Here is an 18,115-nt window from a genome sequence, read left to right as displayed (position 1 = left end):
CAGCGAGTAAAATTATTTGATTTCCAAGCAAAATACGAATTGGTACTTGAAGAAACCCTTGTTGGTAAGCACAGAGGTCAGACATATTTTGTAGTTGGTGACCAGGTTTGCACACATCTCAGGAGGGATTTTGGTGAACTTTTAATTTTAGGGATCTTCTCTAAATCCCTAAAGTTTCTTGTCTGTCACTTGGCAACTTCAAGTTTCATCCCCCTCTAATTTTCTATAGGATTAAGGTCTGGAGACTGGCTAGGCCACTCCATGACCTTAATGTGCTGCTTCTTGAGCCACTCCTTTGTTGCCATGGCTGTTTTTTTTTTTGTGTTGTTGTCATGCTGAATGACCCATCTTCCGTATTCTGGCTGAGGGAAGAAGGTTCTCATCCAAGATTTTACAATACCTGGCACTGTCCATTGGCCTACCAATGTGGCAAAGTTGGCCTGTACCTTTTTAGCAGAGAAACGGCCCCAAAGCATCATGTTTCCACCTCCGTGCTTGACCGTAGGGATGGTGTTCTTGGGGTCATAGTCTGCATTTTTCTTCCTCCAAACACGGCGAGTCCCCTCCTCAAGAAGCAACATGTACAGTCATGCCAATGAACATCTGAATGATTCAGAGAAGGATTGGAAGAAGGTGATGTGGTCAGATGAGACCAAAATCAAACTGTTTGGCATTAACTCCACTCATTGGCCCGGATTCACATACAGCGGCGTATCTTTGAGCGGGCGTAACATATCCTATTTACGTTATTCCTTTAGCAACTTAGACGGCCAAGTGCAGTATTCTCAAAGCACTTGCTCCGTAAGTTGCGGCCGCGTAGCTTAAATAGGCCGGCGTAAGCCCGCCTAATTCAAATGTGGAAGATGTGGGCGTGTGTTATGTAAATGTTATGTGACCCCCACGTAAATGACGCTTTTTACGAACGGCGCATGCGCCGTCCATGGACATATCCCAGTGTGCATTGCTCCAAAGTACGCCGCAAGGATGTATTGGTTTCGACGTGAACTTAAATTACGTCCAGCCCCATTCACGGACGACTTGCGCAAACGACGTAAAATTTTAAAAATTCGACGCGGGAACGATGTCCATACTTGACATTGGTACGCCTCATATAGCAGGGGTAACTTTACGCCAGGAAAAGCCTAACGTAAACGGCATATCTGTACTGCGTCGGCCTGGCATACGTTCGTGAATTTGCGTATCTAGCTGATTTACATATTTCTAGGCGTAAACCGGCGTACACGCCCCTAGCGGCCAGCATAAATATGCAGTTAAGATCCGACGGTGTAAGAGACTTACACCGGTCGGATCTAATACAAATCTATGCGTAACTGATTCTAAGAATCAGGCGCATAGATATGATGACTCAGACTCGGATACGACGGCGTATCTGGAGATACGCCGTCGTATCTCCTTTGAGAATCTGGGCCATTGTGTTTGGAGGAGGAAAATAAGCCAACTATGACCCTAAGAACACATCCTTACAGTAAATCACTGAGGTGCAAACATGATGCTTTGGGGCTGTTTGTCTGCTAAAAGTACAGGCCGACTTTGCCGCACTGACGGGCCAATGGACATGGGCTTTTTTAGTAAAATCTTGGATGAGAACCTTCTTCCCTCAGAACACTGAAGATGGGTCGTGGACCAAAATCCCTCCTGAGATGTGTGCAAACCTGGTGACCAACTACAAGAAACTTCTAAACTCTGTGCTTGCCAACAAGTGTTGCTCTACTAAGTACTAGGGTATCAAATACTTATTTTACGCACTGACCTGTAAGTTTAATTTATAGCATTTCGTTTTTTTTCTGGATTGTTGGTTGATATTACTTCTTTATCATTTAAAATGCACCTATGATAAAAAAAATATAGACCCTTAATTTCTTTGTAAGTGTGCAAACCTACAAAATCTGCAGGGGAGCAAATTAACTTTCTCCCCACTGAATCTAACCAGCTTCATTTCATTCTTACAGCATCTTTTGGGCAGCAAAGACCCTTTCTCGGTGCAGTTATGGGTTTCATATAATCGCAAGCCAATGAGATCAGCCCAGTTCGTTACCCGCCATCCAATCACTGTGAGTATTGCGGAGTTGTGTAATGCAGTGGTCATCAACCCTGTCCCCAGGTCCCACTAACAGGCCAGATTTTATGTATTATCTTGGGGAGATGCAGACTAGAATACTGCAATCACTGAGCAGCAAATGATATCACCTGTGATGTATTTCAGTTATTTTGCAAACCTGGCCTGTGAGGCCCCTTTCACATGTGCGGACCGTATGTCCGCATTTTCATCCATCTGCGGATGAAAACGGCACATACATTGGTCCCAGCGGATGAACATCCGCTGACTCCCGTAATCACCCGCCTCCGCAAAGATCTGATTCTTGCGGACGGGAGAAAATCCTATTTTTTTTCTTCCGTCATCGGATCGGATGAACACGGACACACGGTCCGTGTTCTTCCGATCCCCCCATAGGGGAGAGCGAAGAAAAGACAGGGCGGTCCCTACACAGTGTGCAGAGACCGCCCTGTCATCCGACGGCTCAGCAGGGATTTTACGGAGCGATCCCCGCTGAGCTGACGGACACACGGAGGTGGATCATTACTGATCCGCCCCGTGTGAAAGGGCCCTTGGTGGGCCCTGAGGACAGGGTTGATGACCACTGGTGTAATGTGATAGCTGATGGCAGCCTAGGGTGACCACATTCTGAAACAGCCATTCAGGGACCCCTTCCCAAAAATCAGCTTGTGCTGTAATGAATCGCAGCACAGCTGGGGCAGCGGAATGCCGCTCGACCCAGAAGAACTGATCATGCCCCCAAAAAAGCAGCCTCGTCGCCACTTTACTCACTGACGGCACTTGTCCTGACTGGCCGAGACCCGTTTTACCTTGTTCCAACGCTGGCTCTACACTGCCCTGCTGTGATTAGACACAAGAGGTGGGATTTATTATTTCTCCAATCAGAAGCAGGGGGCGGGGATTGTGCCTCTCCAGACATTCCCGGCCAGGACAAGTACTGTCAGTGAGTAAAGCGGCGATGTGGTGGCCTTTTTTGGGGGCAACAGAGGGGAGAGGGGGTGGCTGTGTCAGCTTCATTCCGGGACACTGTATTGTCTTGGAATGAAGGCGCCCGGGACCTGGGACATATCTGCAAAATGTGGGACTGTCCCGGGCAATCCGGGACACGTGGTCACCCTATGGCAGCCATAATGTTCATTGTTGGACAGTAAATAATTTCTATTCATGGTTGAATGGGATATTTCATGGCAGGAATATTACATTACGGATGCATCGGAGGATCAAGTGTTTGTGTGCGTCAAGCACAGCAACAATGTGACAAACCTGTACATATCGGAGGTGGAGGGCCTGCGCTTTTCTCTTTCACTGGAGAATGTGATCTACGTCAATCCTGGAGCAGGGAAGGAGACTCTGGGCAGGTACTGATGATTTGTGTGTGTGTGTGTGTTTGTGTGTGTGTGTGTGTGTGTGTGTGTGTGTGTGTGTGTGTGTGTGTGTTTGTGTGTTTTTTTTTTTTGTTTTATACATTTACGTACAGACTTGCTTCTCAATGCTCATTTTATAGTTTTGGTGCTGTGATAAGGAAAGAGAAGCTTTGCCACTGACACTTGTCCCCGGTAGTGTCCCTTTTTATCACAGCTTCTCCTTTCAGAAAATAATTCTCCCTAATGGTAAAGGGAAAATAATTATATGCTTTACTAATCCATGCATTGCCGTTGTTTAGTTCTTATATGCTATTGTTGGGTTATTTATACAGTATAACAGGTTTGCTTACCAGCATGACTTTGCAGAAAGATGTTATTGGAACAAATTGTTGTTCTCTGGATTCTTGGAGTGTCTTGTTGTGGAACATAAGCACAGGCAACCTTCTTCTGCAATGAGGGTATTCGAGAATCTGGAGGTTGGTCAAACTGATGAGGTGTTCCAATACAACATAAATGAATGTCTCTTGTAGTTAAAGCGCAAGTGAAAGTGGTTCTAAAGGATCAAATTTTGCCTTCAGGCATTCTAAAAAAATCACCTGTGTGCAGCAGCCCTAAAACTTACCTGAGCCCCATTTCGATTCAGTGATGTGTATGAGCCTCGGCTCTCCAGGGACTCTCGCTTCTCATTGGCTAAGGCAGCAGTGGGAATCATTGGCTCACTGGCTGTGATGGACAGTCAGGAGGGATCGGGAGCGAGTCGTAACTCTGTGTGGGAATTGACATGCAGAGCTGCAGCTCGGGAGCGAGCCTGCTTGGGTGCCCCCCAGAGAAAACTGCTTTCTTTGGGAGTAATTGGCAGGAGGGAGGGGCTAGGAACACTGGCTAGAGAATTGGTTCCCACTTCCGCAATGGTCAGCAAGGGTGATGCCCCCTTGCTCCGCCTCTTGGGACACATCAGATGTTCCAGCAAGCTGCGAAACCCTTCACAAGACAGCGCACCAGCTTGCGCATGTACAGTGGGGAGCCGGCTGTGCTTCTTCCAGGAAGCCACATTAGACTCCCATATCAAAGATGGCGGTGCAGGGAACCTGGGGAAGACAGTGCTGGACTCCAGGCACTGGTAAGAACCTGATTTTTTTTTTTTTTTTTTTTTTTTTTTTTTTAATCAACAGCTACAGTACTGAAGTTCCTCTTTAATGATGTTTCTAAGAAAATAAAAATGGAACGGGCCGTACAGAATGGGATCGGAAAAGCCTTCCGCTTTGATCAAGAGATTAGATGCTTGGTACACCTGCTATATCTAAAGCTGGCTAAACCAGACAAATTTTGATCCATCTATGGGCAGTCTGTACTAAAGTCAACTGATGGATCAACTTTAGTATAACCAGCCTGTTGTTTTTTGTTATTCACTGCCAACGGTTATAGCTGCCAGCAGCGATCAGTGTGTTCTGACGGCTGGGAAAGATAACGGCGCAGCGGGAGGGAATCGAGCATTTATATTTTCTTCAACCTGTGTTTAGGGAAACGAAAATTGCGTAATGTATGGCCTGCATAAGGATCTGTACGTGTGTGTTTGTAGGCACGCCATAAATGATGCAATTTTCTGCCTTTTCGCCCTATCACAGAAAGCCAGTCGCAACAGTCAGTCTGGGAAACTAATTTCTTCTGCTTAGTCACGACCTTCTTCTGTCCTTGTATCTCGTGTCTATATGTGCACATAGAAACCTAAGCTGATAAGTTAATCACACGCCTTGTCTAGCTTCCTCTTACTTGCCATTGACCAGTACAGCATTCTCACACCTGCAACCTCTGGCCCAATCTGATTATATTTGTCACATTGACTTTTTTCCTCCTGTGTCAGGCTGGATTCACACCTAGGCCCCTTTCACACTGAAGCGGTTTGCAGGCGCTATTGTGCTAAAAATAGCGCCTGCAAACCGACCCTAAACAGCGGCTGCTGTTACTCCAGTGTGAAAGTCCGAGGGCTTTCACACTGGAGCGGTGCCCTAGCAGGACCACTCCAAAAGTCCAGCTAGCCGCATCTTTGGAGCGGTGTGTTTACCGCTCCTTCCCATAGAAAGCAATGGAAAACCGGGGCCATACAGCCGGCAATGCTTCTCTGAATTAACCCTTTTTCGGCCTCTAGCGGGGGTTAAAACTGCACCGCTAGCGGCCGAATACCGCCACAATTCTGACGGTATAGCGCCGCTATACCACCACCGCAACTTCCCGCCCCAGTGTGAAAGGGGCCCAATGCATTTTTGGTGCATTTTGCAGATTTGCACTACAGAACGTGTTCCATAGGAAACCATGTTAAATGGGCTGTAGAGAGAATCTGCAAAAAGCACTAAAAATGCATAAGTGTGAATCGGTTTTATACACCCCTATTTGCAGCACTCGCTTTATAGTTTCCTTCCTGGCTGCTCAATATCCTAAATAGATCACTTTGGTGTGATAGTCTGCAGGATGTCACACATGAAATGATGAGGTCTATGTTGATCTTTATAGAGACCTCATTTACAGTTGTGGCCAAAAGTTTTGAGAATAACACAAATACAAATGTTTACAAAGTCTGCTGCTTCTGTGTTTTTAGATCTTTTTGTCGGATGTTTCTGTGGTATACTGAAGTATAATTACAAGCATTTCATACGTGTCAAAGGCTTTGACAATGACATTAAGTTAATGCAAAGAGTCAATATTTGCGATGTGGACCACATCCTGACTGATGGCAACCCATTCTTGTATAATTAATGCTTGGTATTTTATAATTTTTTTTTTTTTTTTTTTTCGTTCACCCACCTCTTGAGGATTGACCAAGTTCTCAATGGGACTAAGGTCTGGGGAGTTCAATGTTCTGTTCCCCAGAAAGACATTGTTCATCAACAGGGCTGCCATCAGGAATTATGGGGCCCTTTACACAGCTTCAGGCATGGACCCCCTGGAGCAGAGAACCGGGGGGGGGGGGGGGGTGCTTCTTTCATCTTCTTTCTTTCTTCTTCTTTCTTCTTCTTTCTTCTTCTTTCATCTTCTTTCTTCTTCTTTCATCTTCTTTCATCTTCTTTCTTCTTCTTCTTCTTTCTTCTTCTTTCATCTTCTTTCTTCTTCTTTCATCTTCTTTCTTCTTCTTCTTCTTTCATCTTCTTTCATCTTCTTTCTTCTTCTTTCATCTTTCATCTTCTTTCATCTTTCATCTTCTTTCATCTTTCATCTTCTTTCATCTTTCATCTTCTTTCATCTTTCATCTTCTTTCATCTTCCTTCTTTCTTTCTTTCTTTCTTTCTTTCTTTCTTTCTTTCTTTCTTTCTTTCTTTCTTTCTTTCTTTCTTTCTTTCTTTCTTTCATCTTTCATCTTTCATCTTCTTTCATCTTTCATCTTCTTTCATCTTTCTTTCTTTCTTTCTTTCTTTCTTTCTTTCTTTCTTTCTTTCTTTCTTTCTTTAATCTTCTTTCTTTCTTTCTTTCTTTCTTTCTTTCTTTCATCTCCATATATTCCTCAATAGTGACAAGATATTAATCTACCATGTTCGCTAATTGCCTTTGTAAATGTAGCAGTGGCATTCTTGTGCTGAGGGCAGAGCTGTGGAAGGGATCCAGCAGGATACACCCACTACAGGCTGCCTCCAGCAAACTAGAGGACGGGGGCGGAGACGAGACCAGTTGCCCGGTACAAGGAGAGAGAATGACAGTGACCAGTCTTTATTACGGGATGCTCCTGCTTAGAGGCAGTTTAGCGCACCTGATTATTGCACTGATCTGGAAGATTTAATCTGCTTATTCCGGAGTTGAGGACTCATAAATAATTTTATAAATTTTTTAAAGGGTTAAAACTACTGTAAGGGTTTTTTTTTTTTTTTTTGTTCAGTTTCCACTGAGGCTGATCCATTGATCAACTTGTGTACAACACGCCCATTGGATTTTTTTACATGCGATTTCTGCCTGCAGCTATGGCCGTTGGCAGGAATTTTTGTGTTCTGCTTGCCAGGAAGGCGGGAATTGAACGATTTTCTTTCCTTCCACATATGGAAGAAAGGAAAATTAAATCTGTGGCTTGCCATACCCTCTGGTGGTGTTGGTGTAACTGGGACACAAAGTGATGGGAAATCCAATATGTTTCTTCCAATGGGAACACCTGTTCTCATGACAACTGTCTACAATAGGGAGAATTCCTTCATTCTGAAGTGAAAAGGAAAGCACCTCCTAACGGATCATAAAAGATAGATTGAAAAATGTTCTAACTAGTGTTGCACTGATGCCATATCAGCGAGTACGAGTTCCCATACATTGTCAAGTACTCGCCAATAGCAAGTACCGATACTTTGTGGTGTGATGTGTGCCAATACAAAATAAATGGGCGCAAATCGCACTGTAAAGGATCACAAGAAAAATGAGCAGAAGTTCCACTTTTGGGTGGAACTCCGTTTTGAGTATATATCTGTTCAAATGCAAAATCTGCTTGGTGTGATTTGCGCCAATTCATTTTGTATTGACGCAAATTACACCACCAAGTATCCGTTTCGGTATCGAGAGCATTTTTACGCAGTATCGGCATCTGTGCGTCCCTAGTTCTAACTTTTTCCTACTTCGTTCAAACCTGAAAAGAAAAGTTTCAGCTGTTTATACACTTCTAAGTCTTGGTTATGGTATACTGTGTGTTTTTTTTCTTAATAATCGTGTATATGTGTAATAAATATATAGAGAAATAGATATATAGATATAAATATATATCTCACGCGCACACACTTTTAAATACTGTCTGTTTAAAAAAAAAATACTGTATATACTCGAGTATAAGCCGAGTTTTTCAGCACATTTATTTTTTTTGTGCTGAAAATGCCCCCCTCGGCTTATACTCGAGTCACCCTTTTGCGCCTGATCTCCTGGAATTTGGGGACCCGGTGCCGGCCGTAGGTCCCCTGGATCCCAAACTTTGCACACATGTAGCCCAACTCTTCTTCTACAAGTGTGCAACGTTTGTCCAAGGGACCTACGGCCGGGGAGCACCGATTTTTCAAAACTGAGCACCCCTTCTATATACTCCCAACGTCAGTCTGGTCATGGGCAAGTGAGGCTTATACTCAAGTCAATACGTTTTCCCATTTTTTTGTGGTAAAATTAGGTGCCTCGGCTTATATTCGGGTCGGCTTATACTCGAATATATACGGTACATCTTTAAAGGAGTTGCAAAGGAACTTGTATTTTTGCCTAAAATGAATGTCTGCAAGGTAGACAGAGAACAGTGTAATGATTCTGTTAAAAAACAAGTAAATACCTATTAAATTCCTTCATCTATATCACCTCTGGCGTTCTAGTTTCTGTTCTCATTCACTTCCTGGTTTGCAGCGCTCGTTCATGTAAGAACTACATTTCCCAGTATGCATTGCGGCACACCCAGTAATTCACACCTCCTTGAAGTCTCTAACACGTAGAGAGCGTCCTGCCGCACAGATGTAGTTCCCAGGAGGGGGCGAGCACGTTACTGACCACCACAGTAAACCCTCCCATCACGGTGGTCAGTAAAATCAGACAAGCAGGAAGTGAACAGAACAGAGAAGAAATAGAGCAACTTCTGAGCAAAAATGAACAATGAGGAAGTGAAAAGAGGAATGTCTGCAGGTAAAGGATGCTTATTATGAAAAAAGTGTGTGCAGCGAGCGAACACAAATAGTTTTTGAGCGGAAGCCCCGACCTATAACTCTCATGGTGATCACATGATCAGAATCATGCTGATTGGTTCCAAGCGATTAGTTCAGGACGTGATGGGTACACGTGCCTGGAAATGTTAGTCTACAAATTGTGGGCAGGAAGTGTTTTGACTGGTTTTTGTATTGTGTTCAGGTATCTGGAGAACGAGCCATTTGCTGATGTCCATCGTGTGAAGGGGGTAAAGGGCGTATATATCGCCAATGTGTTAAACAAGCCGCCCTCCAAAGAGAACGTGGCTACCGTCATCACCTTTGATAAAGGCGGAACCTGGGAATTTCTTTCTACTCCCGGATATAACAGTTACACGGACACCACCCACTGCCCGGTGAGTTCTCACACACATCTGCTGTCTTGGATACAGAAAAGATATTTATGGTAGGGACTTGTGGAAACAAATGTATATAAAAATTACAAATATAATTGTATTAAATACAATCTTAAGACACTAATAAAATACAATAAAGTAAATGCAAAATATGCACAGGACGATAGGGCTTTCTTCATACAATGAAAAGCTCTAGATCCCCCCAAAAATTGGGTAAACCTACGCGTTTCGACTCAAGTGTCTTCATCAGGGGTAGGCAACCTCCAGTATTCCAGCTGTTTTGAAACTACAAATCCCATCATGCCTGCGATTGTCAGGGTCTTGCAATGTCTCATGGGACTTGTAGTTTCACCACAGCTGGAGGGCCAAGGTTGCCTACCCCTGGTCTCGGAATTCTCAAGACCAACAGATTGAAAAACTGTTACATATGGCAGGGAGCACATGTGTGCAAGAGCACCAGGATCCCTCCAAAGCCTCCACAGGTAGAAGACAAGTCAAAAAACATAAACTTAAATTTCACATTTGTGTGCCTGTAGTCGTGTGGATAATGGAAATTGCCACCATTGTGCAGCATAGAGTGGGGAGATGAATCAAGAGCACATGGCTATGGGGGAAACCCCTCACAACCTCCCTGGTAACGTTGTTGATGCTTATCCCAGATATAGTATTGTATCAACTTGTAGAGTAGCCAAAAGATACTCCAAGAAACGTCTATAATACCAAGAAGTAGAAAACTGTCTCCTGGACTACAAGCATAGTGAAGGGTTCAGCATTCTGCTGTCGTAGCCTGTCTTGTTCTACCTCTGTAAACTCACAACCTAAAGTCACCTTAACTGGCATCATAAATGATCACACCAATATTACAAATCTCACCCTTCGCAGAGAAAGCTGAATGATCGCCCACCTCCTCCTGCAAATCCCTCTGTTGGTCCTTCAGCATGATGGGCTAGCTGAGCGGTCAACAGGGAAGTGCGGCATGACGTGGTATGGCTCTTGGCTTTCTTCCACAAACTTTGCGTATTAGATTTTAAAATGTGCAGCGCTCAGGAGCCTTAAAACAACCCCTTTACACGTATAGATCATAAACTTCCATATAACGGAAATAAATATCTCTGAATTGAATTCTTTGAATAAGAGTATTCTGTATCGTATACATGTAATCCTTTTCATGGCTCATCGTCTCCTGTGTATTCTTCTTCTTCTGTGTTTTCAGAGCCCAAAGGACTGTCACTTGCACTTGGCACAGCCTCGCAGTCAGTTGACCTCCCAGGGGCGCGTCATGCCCATTGTCTCGAAGGATTCAGCCCCGGGGATAATCGCAGCGACTGGTATGTTTCTAAATGCAGCTGTCTGGTTAAAAGCCAAAACTGAAAGCAGTGGGATTGTTTGTGAAACAAGATCATGGTCAGAATCTGAGCGAATTTCATGTGCTACTTTTTCACAATTGCCTAAATATTATTAGGTAGATTCACGTACAGAGGACTAACTTTAGGTTGGCCTAGCCTAGTGTTTTTAGGCTACACCGCCGTAAATTAACTAGGCTAGTAGTGATTCTCAAACCACTTACCTGCTAATTTTCGGCGGCGTAGCCTAAACCGAACGGGCATAAGGGCGCCTAATTCAAATTACTAGGAGGGGGGTGTGTAGTATGGAAATGAGGCTTGACCTCAAGTTTTTTGACGTTTTTGCGTACTGCGCATGCGCCGGGCGCCTACATTCCCCAGGACGCATTGCGGCTAAGTAGGCCGTACGGGCCTATTGATTTCGACGCGTACGATAACGACGTAAATCCTGATTCGCGGACGACTTGCGCAAACAACGTAAAAAATTCGAACCTTGCGGCGGGAACGGCGGCCATACTTAACATTGTTATTCCACCTCATAGGTGGAATAACTTTAGGCGGCCTATCGCGTACGGAAACGACGTTAATCGACTGCTGCGGGCTCGCGTTCGTTCCGAAATCGTCGTAAATTCTCATTTACATAATCTAGGCCGGCCGCAATGTAAGCGCCACCTAGCGGTAAGCCAAAACATTGCAATCTTAGATATGTTTAAGTGTATCTCTGTTAGAGAATACACTTTAACAGAGGTCGGCTTAGATTCAGAGTTGGGTCGGCTTATCTGTAGATAAGCCGGCCTAACTCTTTGTGAATCTACCTACTTATAATTAAACCCACTGTTTAAAATCTGATTACCTCATTCCAATGAAGTTGCAAAGTAATTCTAAACGTTGTTTCTCTCTCCAGGTTCTGTGGGGAGGGACACGGTCGGTAAAATTAACCTGTATGTTTCCAGCAGTGCTGGTGTTCGATGGCGAGAGGTAATTTTGTGTTATCTTTCTGGTCATAGTCATGCAAAAAAACGTATTTATGACTTTTGCAGGAAAGTGCCCATGGGACTTTTTGAGGCAAAAAGTTAGAGTAAGTAAACCCTGATGGGTTTTACTTCCTCTTTATTTCCCAGTAAAGCATAATGGGCTATTATGCATCGCATAGTAGCCCATTATGTGTCGCTTACCTGAAACTGAAGCCTGCGATGTCACCGCTGTCCCCCACTGGCAGCGAGCGTCTATCTCGACCCCTCTTCCTTCCGGGGCCGCAAACTCTGGCTCTGTGACTGGCCAGAGTCGCGTGACATCACTCCTGTGCATGTGTGCGGGAGCTGCCAGTCATGGCATGACCCCTTTAGAAATGTCAGGATCTGCCCTTTCTAAAGTGCACATCGGCGCACGGCTTTCTTGTAAATATCTCCTAAACCGTGGATGTTAAAGCGGAGGTTCACCCTTAGAGAGCACATTTTCCCCTTTGATTCATGCTCGTTTTGTCTAGGGCAGGGGTCTCAAACTGGCGGCCCTCCAGATGTTGCAAAACTACAAGTCCCATGAGGCATTGCAAGGCTGACAGTTACAAGCATGACTCCCACAGTCAGAGGCATGATGGGACTTGTAGTTTCAAAACAGCTGGAGGGCCACCAGTTTGAGACCCCTGGTCTAGGGGAATCGGCTAGTTGTTTTAAAATATGATCCGTACTTACCGTTTACGAGATGCATCCTCTCTGTCGCTTCCGGGTATGGGCTGCGGGAATGGGCGTTCCTTCTTGATTGACAGTCTTCCGAGAGGCTTCCGACGGTCGCATCCATCGCGTCACGATTTTCCGAAAGAAGCCGAATCAAGAAGGAACGCCCGCTCCCGAAGACCCATACCCGGAAGCGACGGAAGAAGATGCATCTCGAAAACGGGTAAGTACGGATCATATTTTAAAACAAATAGCCAATTCCCCTAGACCAAACGAGCAGGAATTCAAGGGGAAAAGGGCAAAAATTAAATAAATGGGTGAACTCCCGCTTTAAGGAGATATTTCCAGCACCTACAGGTAAGCTTTAAGGGCTCTTTCACACGGAGCGGACCGTTTCTGGGTCCGCTCCGTGTGTCTGCCAAAGCTCAGCGGGGATACCCCGCTGAGCTGTCGGCGGATAGGGCGGTCCCCACACACAGTGCAGAGACCGCCCTGTCTCTGCTCCGCTCTCCCCTATGGGGGATCGGATGCAGACGGACCGTCTGTCCGTCTGCATCCGATCCGTTCCGCCGAACGGAAGAAAAATAGGGTTCCTTCCGTTCGCAAAAGCGGATCCCGACGGACGCTAGCGGATTCATTACTAGTCTGTTAACGGACTTGTAATGAACGGACGAACGGTCCGCTAGTGTGAAAGGACCCTTAAGGGGTTGTAAAGGTACAATTTTTTTTTTTCTAAATAGCTTCCTTTACCTTAGTGCAGTCCTCCTTCACTTACCTCATCCTTCCAATTTGATTTAAATGTCCTCATTTCTTCTGAGAAATCCTCACTTCCTGTTCTTCTGTCTGTAACTCCACACAGTAATGCAAGGCTTTCTTCCTGGTGTGGAGTGTCGTGCTCGCCCCCTCCCTTGGACTACAGGAGAGTCAGGACGCTCTCTACGTTGCAGAGAAAGAAGCTGTGTGTAAGTGGGCATCCTGACTCTCCAGTAGTCCAAGGGAGGGGGCGAGCACAACACTCGACACCAGGGAGAAAGCCTTGCATTACTGTGTGGAGTTACAGACAGAAGAACAGGAAGTGAGGATTTCTCAGAAGAAATAAGGACATTTAAAAGCACTTTAAAAAAACATAGATGGGCATCTTGGCGAACGCAGTATACAGAGATATGGGAAATGGTATTGACCTAAACACACACATATCCACACATGTTGCAATGGATGGACTGGTGCCTTTATTTAATCTTGCCAACCATGTAGTTTGTTTTAAAATTAAAATAAGAAAATGGTGTGCGACTGTTTCTCTAAGCACCTCTGGGCATATCTACAAGGCAATGGCGTACAGAAAAGAAAGTATTCGGCCCCCTTGAACTTTGCGACCTTTTGCCACATTTCAGGCTTCAAACATAAAGATATAAAACTGTAATTTTTTTGAAGAATCAACAACAAGTGGGACACAATCATGAAGTGGAACGAAATGTATTGGATATTTCAAACTTTTTTAACAAATAAAAAACTGAAAAAGTGGGCGTGCAAAATTATTCAGCCCCCTTAAGTTAATACTTTGTAGCGCCACCTTTTGCTGCGATTACAGCTGTAAGTCGCTTGGTGTGTGTCTCTATCAGTTTTGCACATCGAGAGGCTGAAATTTTTGCCCATTCCTCCTTGCAAAACCGCTGAGCTCAGTGAGGTTGGATGGAGAGCGTTTGTGAACAGCAGTTTTCAGTTCTTTCCACAGATTCTCGATTGGATTCAGGTCTGGACTTTGACTTGGCCATTCTAACACCTGGATATGTTTATTTGTGAACCATTCCATTGTAGATTTTGCTTTGTGTTTTGGATCATTGTCTTATTGGAAGACAAATCTTCGTCCCAGTCTCAGGTCTTTTGCAGACTCCATCAGGTTTTCTTCCAGAATGGTCCTGTATTTGGCTCCATCCATCTTCCCTGCCGAAGAAAAGCAGGCCCAAACCATGATGCTGCCACCACTATGTTTCACAGTGGGGATGTTGTGTTCAGGGTAATGAGCTGTGTTGCTTTTACGCCAAACATAACGTTTTGCATTGTTGCCAAAAAGTTTGATTTTGGTTTCATCTGACCAGAGCACCTTCTTCCACATGTGTAGTGTGTCTCCCAGGTGGCTTGTGGCAAACTTTAAACGACACTTTTTATGGATATCTTTAAGAAATGTCTTTCTTCTTGCCACTCTTCCATAAAGGCCAGATTTGTGCAGTATACAGGGACTGATTGTTGTCCTATGGACAGAGTCTCCCATCTCCCACCGCTGTAGATCTCTGCAGTTCATCCAGAGTGATCATGGGCCTCTTGGCTGCATCTCTGATCAGTCTTCTCCTTGTATGAGCTGAAAGTTTAGAGGGACGGCCAGGTCTTTGTAGATTTGCAGTGGTCTGCTTCCATTTCAATATTATCGCTTGCACAGTGCTCCTTGGGATGTTTTAAAGCTTTGGAAATCTTTTTGTATCCAAATCCGGCTTTAAACTTCTCCACAACAGTATCTCGGACCTGCCTGGTGTGTTCCTTGTTCTTCATGATGCTCTCTGCGCTTTAAACGGACCTCTGAGACTATCACAGTGCAGGTGCATTCATACGGAGACTTGATTACACACAGGTGGATTCTATTTATCATCATTAGTCATTTAGGTCAACATTGGATCATTCAGAGATCCTCACTGAACTTCTGGAGAGAGTTTGCTGCACTGAAAGTAAAGGGGCTGAATAATTTTGCACGCCCAATTTTTCAGTTTTTTTATTTGTTAAAGAAGTTTTAAATATCCAATAAATTTTGATTCTTCAAAAAAAAATTGAGTTTTATATCTTTGTTTGAAGCCTGAAATGTGACAAAAGGTCGCAAAGTTCAAGGGGGCCGAATACTTTTGCAAGGCACTGTGTGTGTGTGTGTGTGAGTGTGTGTGTATGTATGTGTATATGTATGTGTGTGTGTGTGTGTATGTATATATATATATATATATATATATATATATATATATATATATATATATATATATATATATATATATATATATATATAATCCTTTTCAGTACGCCATTGCCTTGTATATAGGTACAAACACTCATCTTTAACCATGTATTGTATGTTTGAGGAATACTTTGTTCATATGTCAAACTATTTTATAATTTCTCCTCCCACGTCTTGTGCCTCAAAGTCCCAAAACCCCCCTTTTGCTTTCTGTAATAAGCATATTTGTATATCATAAAACCATCTAACATTTTTACTAATCAATTATTTTTCTGCAGTCCCTTCTAGGATCGCATTATTGCACATGGGGTGACCATGGCGGCATTCTCATGGCAATTGCGCAAGGCGTAGAGACCAACCAATTAAAGTAAGTGATAGTTTACATGTATATATCATCAAAGTGCTTTTTACCCAACACAAAAGATCAAATCCTTTTCTGTCTGTATTGCATCCTAGATTTTAGTTTTGGCATTTGATTACTGATTATGTGAACCTTTTGCTTTGCCCCCTTCATGCGAAGCTCCACCTACTGCCATTTCCCTCTCCCATATGTGTGCCCTTTCTGGCTAATAAGTTAGTGTTCTAGTGCAAGGTAGTCGGCGTTTGGACACTTAAAGGGTAACTCCACTTTTGTGGAAAAATAGATTAGCAAAAAAATATATATATTATAGCGCATGCAATTGGGACTCAAGTTTATATTGTGATTGAATGTTATTAAAAATTTAATTTTGAATCTGCAGCTCTGTAATTTTCTGTAAAATGCGATTTTTGCTTGGAGGCGTTTTCTACAGAACTCCCCTTGAAAATGTAATTTCCTGCTTGTGCGATTGGCTCACTGATTTTTTTTCCCCAGAAGTCTACACTAAGTTACAGATTTTTGGCATCTCCTGCACCCAAATGTAAATGCAAACCTTGCCAATTTCCTCATTAGAGCCCTGCAGGTGCAGCAGCTGACTGATGATTATAAAACCACTCGCATACAGACTCACCCTGCACATGGACACAAACATTTTGTCTTTTTGTCGGATACTTTTGACACATTTTTGGGACCATTGTCATTTTCACAGCGAACAGTGCTATAAAAATACACTGGTTACTGTGACAATGACAATGGCAGTGAAGGGGTTAACCACTAGTTGGCGCTGTAGGGGTTAAGTGTTCCCTGCATTGTGTTTCTAACTCTAGGGAGGATGGGCTCTGTGTCACATGACACCGATCTCCCCTCCGAGTACATGGAACTGAGATCGGTGTCATTGTCACTAGGCAGAGCAAGGAGATACCTCCGTGAGACGATCGCGGGGATCCCCGCGGCGATCAGGTCCGCGGGACCCGCGGTCCGACTCACGGGGAAGGCGGCAGGGTCGCCATGTGGTCGTGAGCGCGCCGGCGCGCTCGCGACCACACGGCAGACATTTAAAGGGCCACGTACAGGTACGTGATAATACCTGTCCGTGTCATTCTGCTGACGTATATATGGCGTGGGCAGTCCTTAAGCGGTTAAAGTACTTATTTCAGTGCAGCGTAGTGTTTTTTGGCCCCATAGACTTCAGTGGGAATGCATGTAAAAGACAACGGGCTAGATTCAGATAGGTTGCGCGGATCTAAAGATCCGCTAACCTATCTGATTTACGATACGCCGCCGCAAGTTTTTGAGGCAAGTGCTTTATTCAGAAAGCACTTGCCTGTAAACTTGCGGCTGCGTATCGTAAATCCCCCGGCGGAATTCAAATTACGCGGCTAGGGGGCGTGTAAAATTTAAATCAGGCGCGTCCCCGCGCCAAACGAACGGCGCATGCGCCGTCCGTAAAATTTCCCAGCGTGCATTGCTCTAAATGACGTCGCTAGGACGTCATTGGTTTCGACGTGAACATAAATTACGTCCATCCGTATTCGCAAACGACTTACGCAAACGACGTAAAAAATTTCAAAACTCGGCGCGGGAACGACAGCCATACTTAACATAGGATACGCCGCATATAGCATAACGAAAACGATGTAAAAAAAGCGCCGGTCGTTCGTTTCTGAATCGGCGTAACTCCTCATTTGCATATTCCTCGCGTATATTAACGGAAGCGCCACCTAGCGACCAGCGTGAGATTGCAGCCTAAGATCTGACGGTGTAAGTCACTTACACCTGTCGGATCTTAGGGAGATCTATGCGGAACCTGATTCTATGAATTAGGCGCATAGATCCGACCGTCGGAACTCAGAGATACGACGGCGTATCAGGAGATACGCCGTCGTATCTCTATCTGAATCTGCCCCAACGTGTTTTTGGTGCAAGTCTAGCATTTTTTTGTATTAAATTTAGTCTCCTCCAAAAAAAGGTGAACCATGCCAAAAATGCATGTAAAAATACAAGCAAATGCCCATACTTGCTAAATGCAGCGTAAGGATTAATACCCTCCAAAAAAAGGTTGGAACCGGAAAAACCTACGATAAAAGAATGGTTTGAAAAAATAGAGTACATATATAAAATGGAATATCTTAGTAGTAGGAAGGAAGACCGGGTAATAAGATTTACAAGCATTTGGAAAAGATGGCTGGATTTCAAGAGAACTAGGAAATCTACAGCGATCTGTATAGAATAGGAGATTGCATGCAAGGTGCATGGCTAGAGGGATGGGGTGGGGGAGAT

General features: G+C 44.2%; 1 protein-coding gene across 1 annotated transcript in view; it reads left to right on the top strand.

Annotated features, from left to right (window-relative positions):
- Window positions 1-18,115, top strand: part of SORL1 (sortilin related receptor 1) — a 123,268-nt gene that overhangs the window by 36,755 nt on the left and 68,398 nt on the right. Inside the window, exons 7-12 of the mRNA XM_040326125.1 lie at window positions 1,971-2,072; window positions 3,269-3,435; window positions 9,277-9,469; window positions 10,683-10,797; window positions 11,717-11,790; window positions 15,756-15,844. Coding sequence (XP_040182059.1) covers window positions 1,971-2,072; window positions 3,269-3,435; window positions 9,277-9,469; window positions 10,683-10,797; window positions 11,717-11,790; window positions 15,756-15,844 — 740 coding nt within the window. The remainder of the gene's footprint in view (window positions 1-1,970; window positions 2,073-3,268; window positions 3,436-9,276; window positions 9,470-10,682; window positions 10,798-11,716; window positions 11,791-15,755; window positions 15,845-18,115) is intronic.

The sequence above is a fragment of the Rana temporaria genome, chromosome 10 (genome assembly GCF_905171775.1).
Source record: "Rana temporaria chromosome 10, aRanTem1.1, whole genome shotgun sequence".
NCBI lineage: Eukaryota > Metazoa > Chordata > Amphibia > Anura > Ranidae > Rana > Rana temporaria.
The sequence above is the reverse complement of the archived record's forward strand: the minus strand, read 5'-3'. Positions and strand labels throughout refer to the sequence as shown.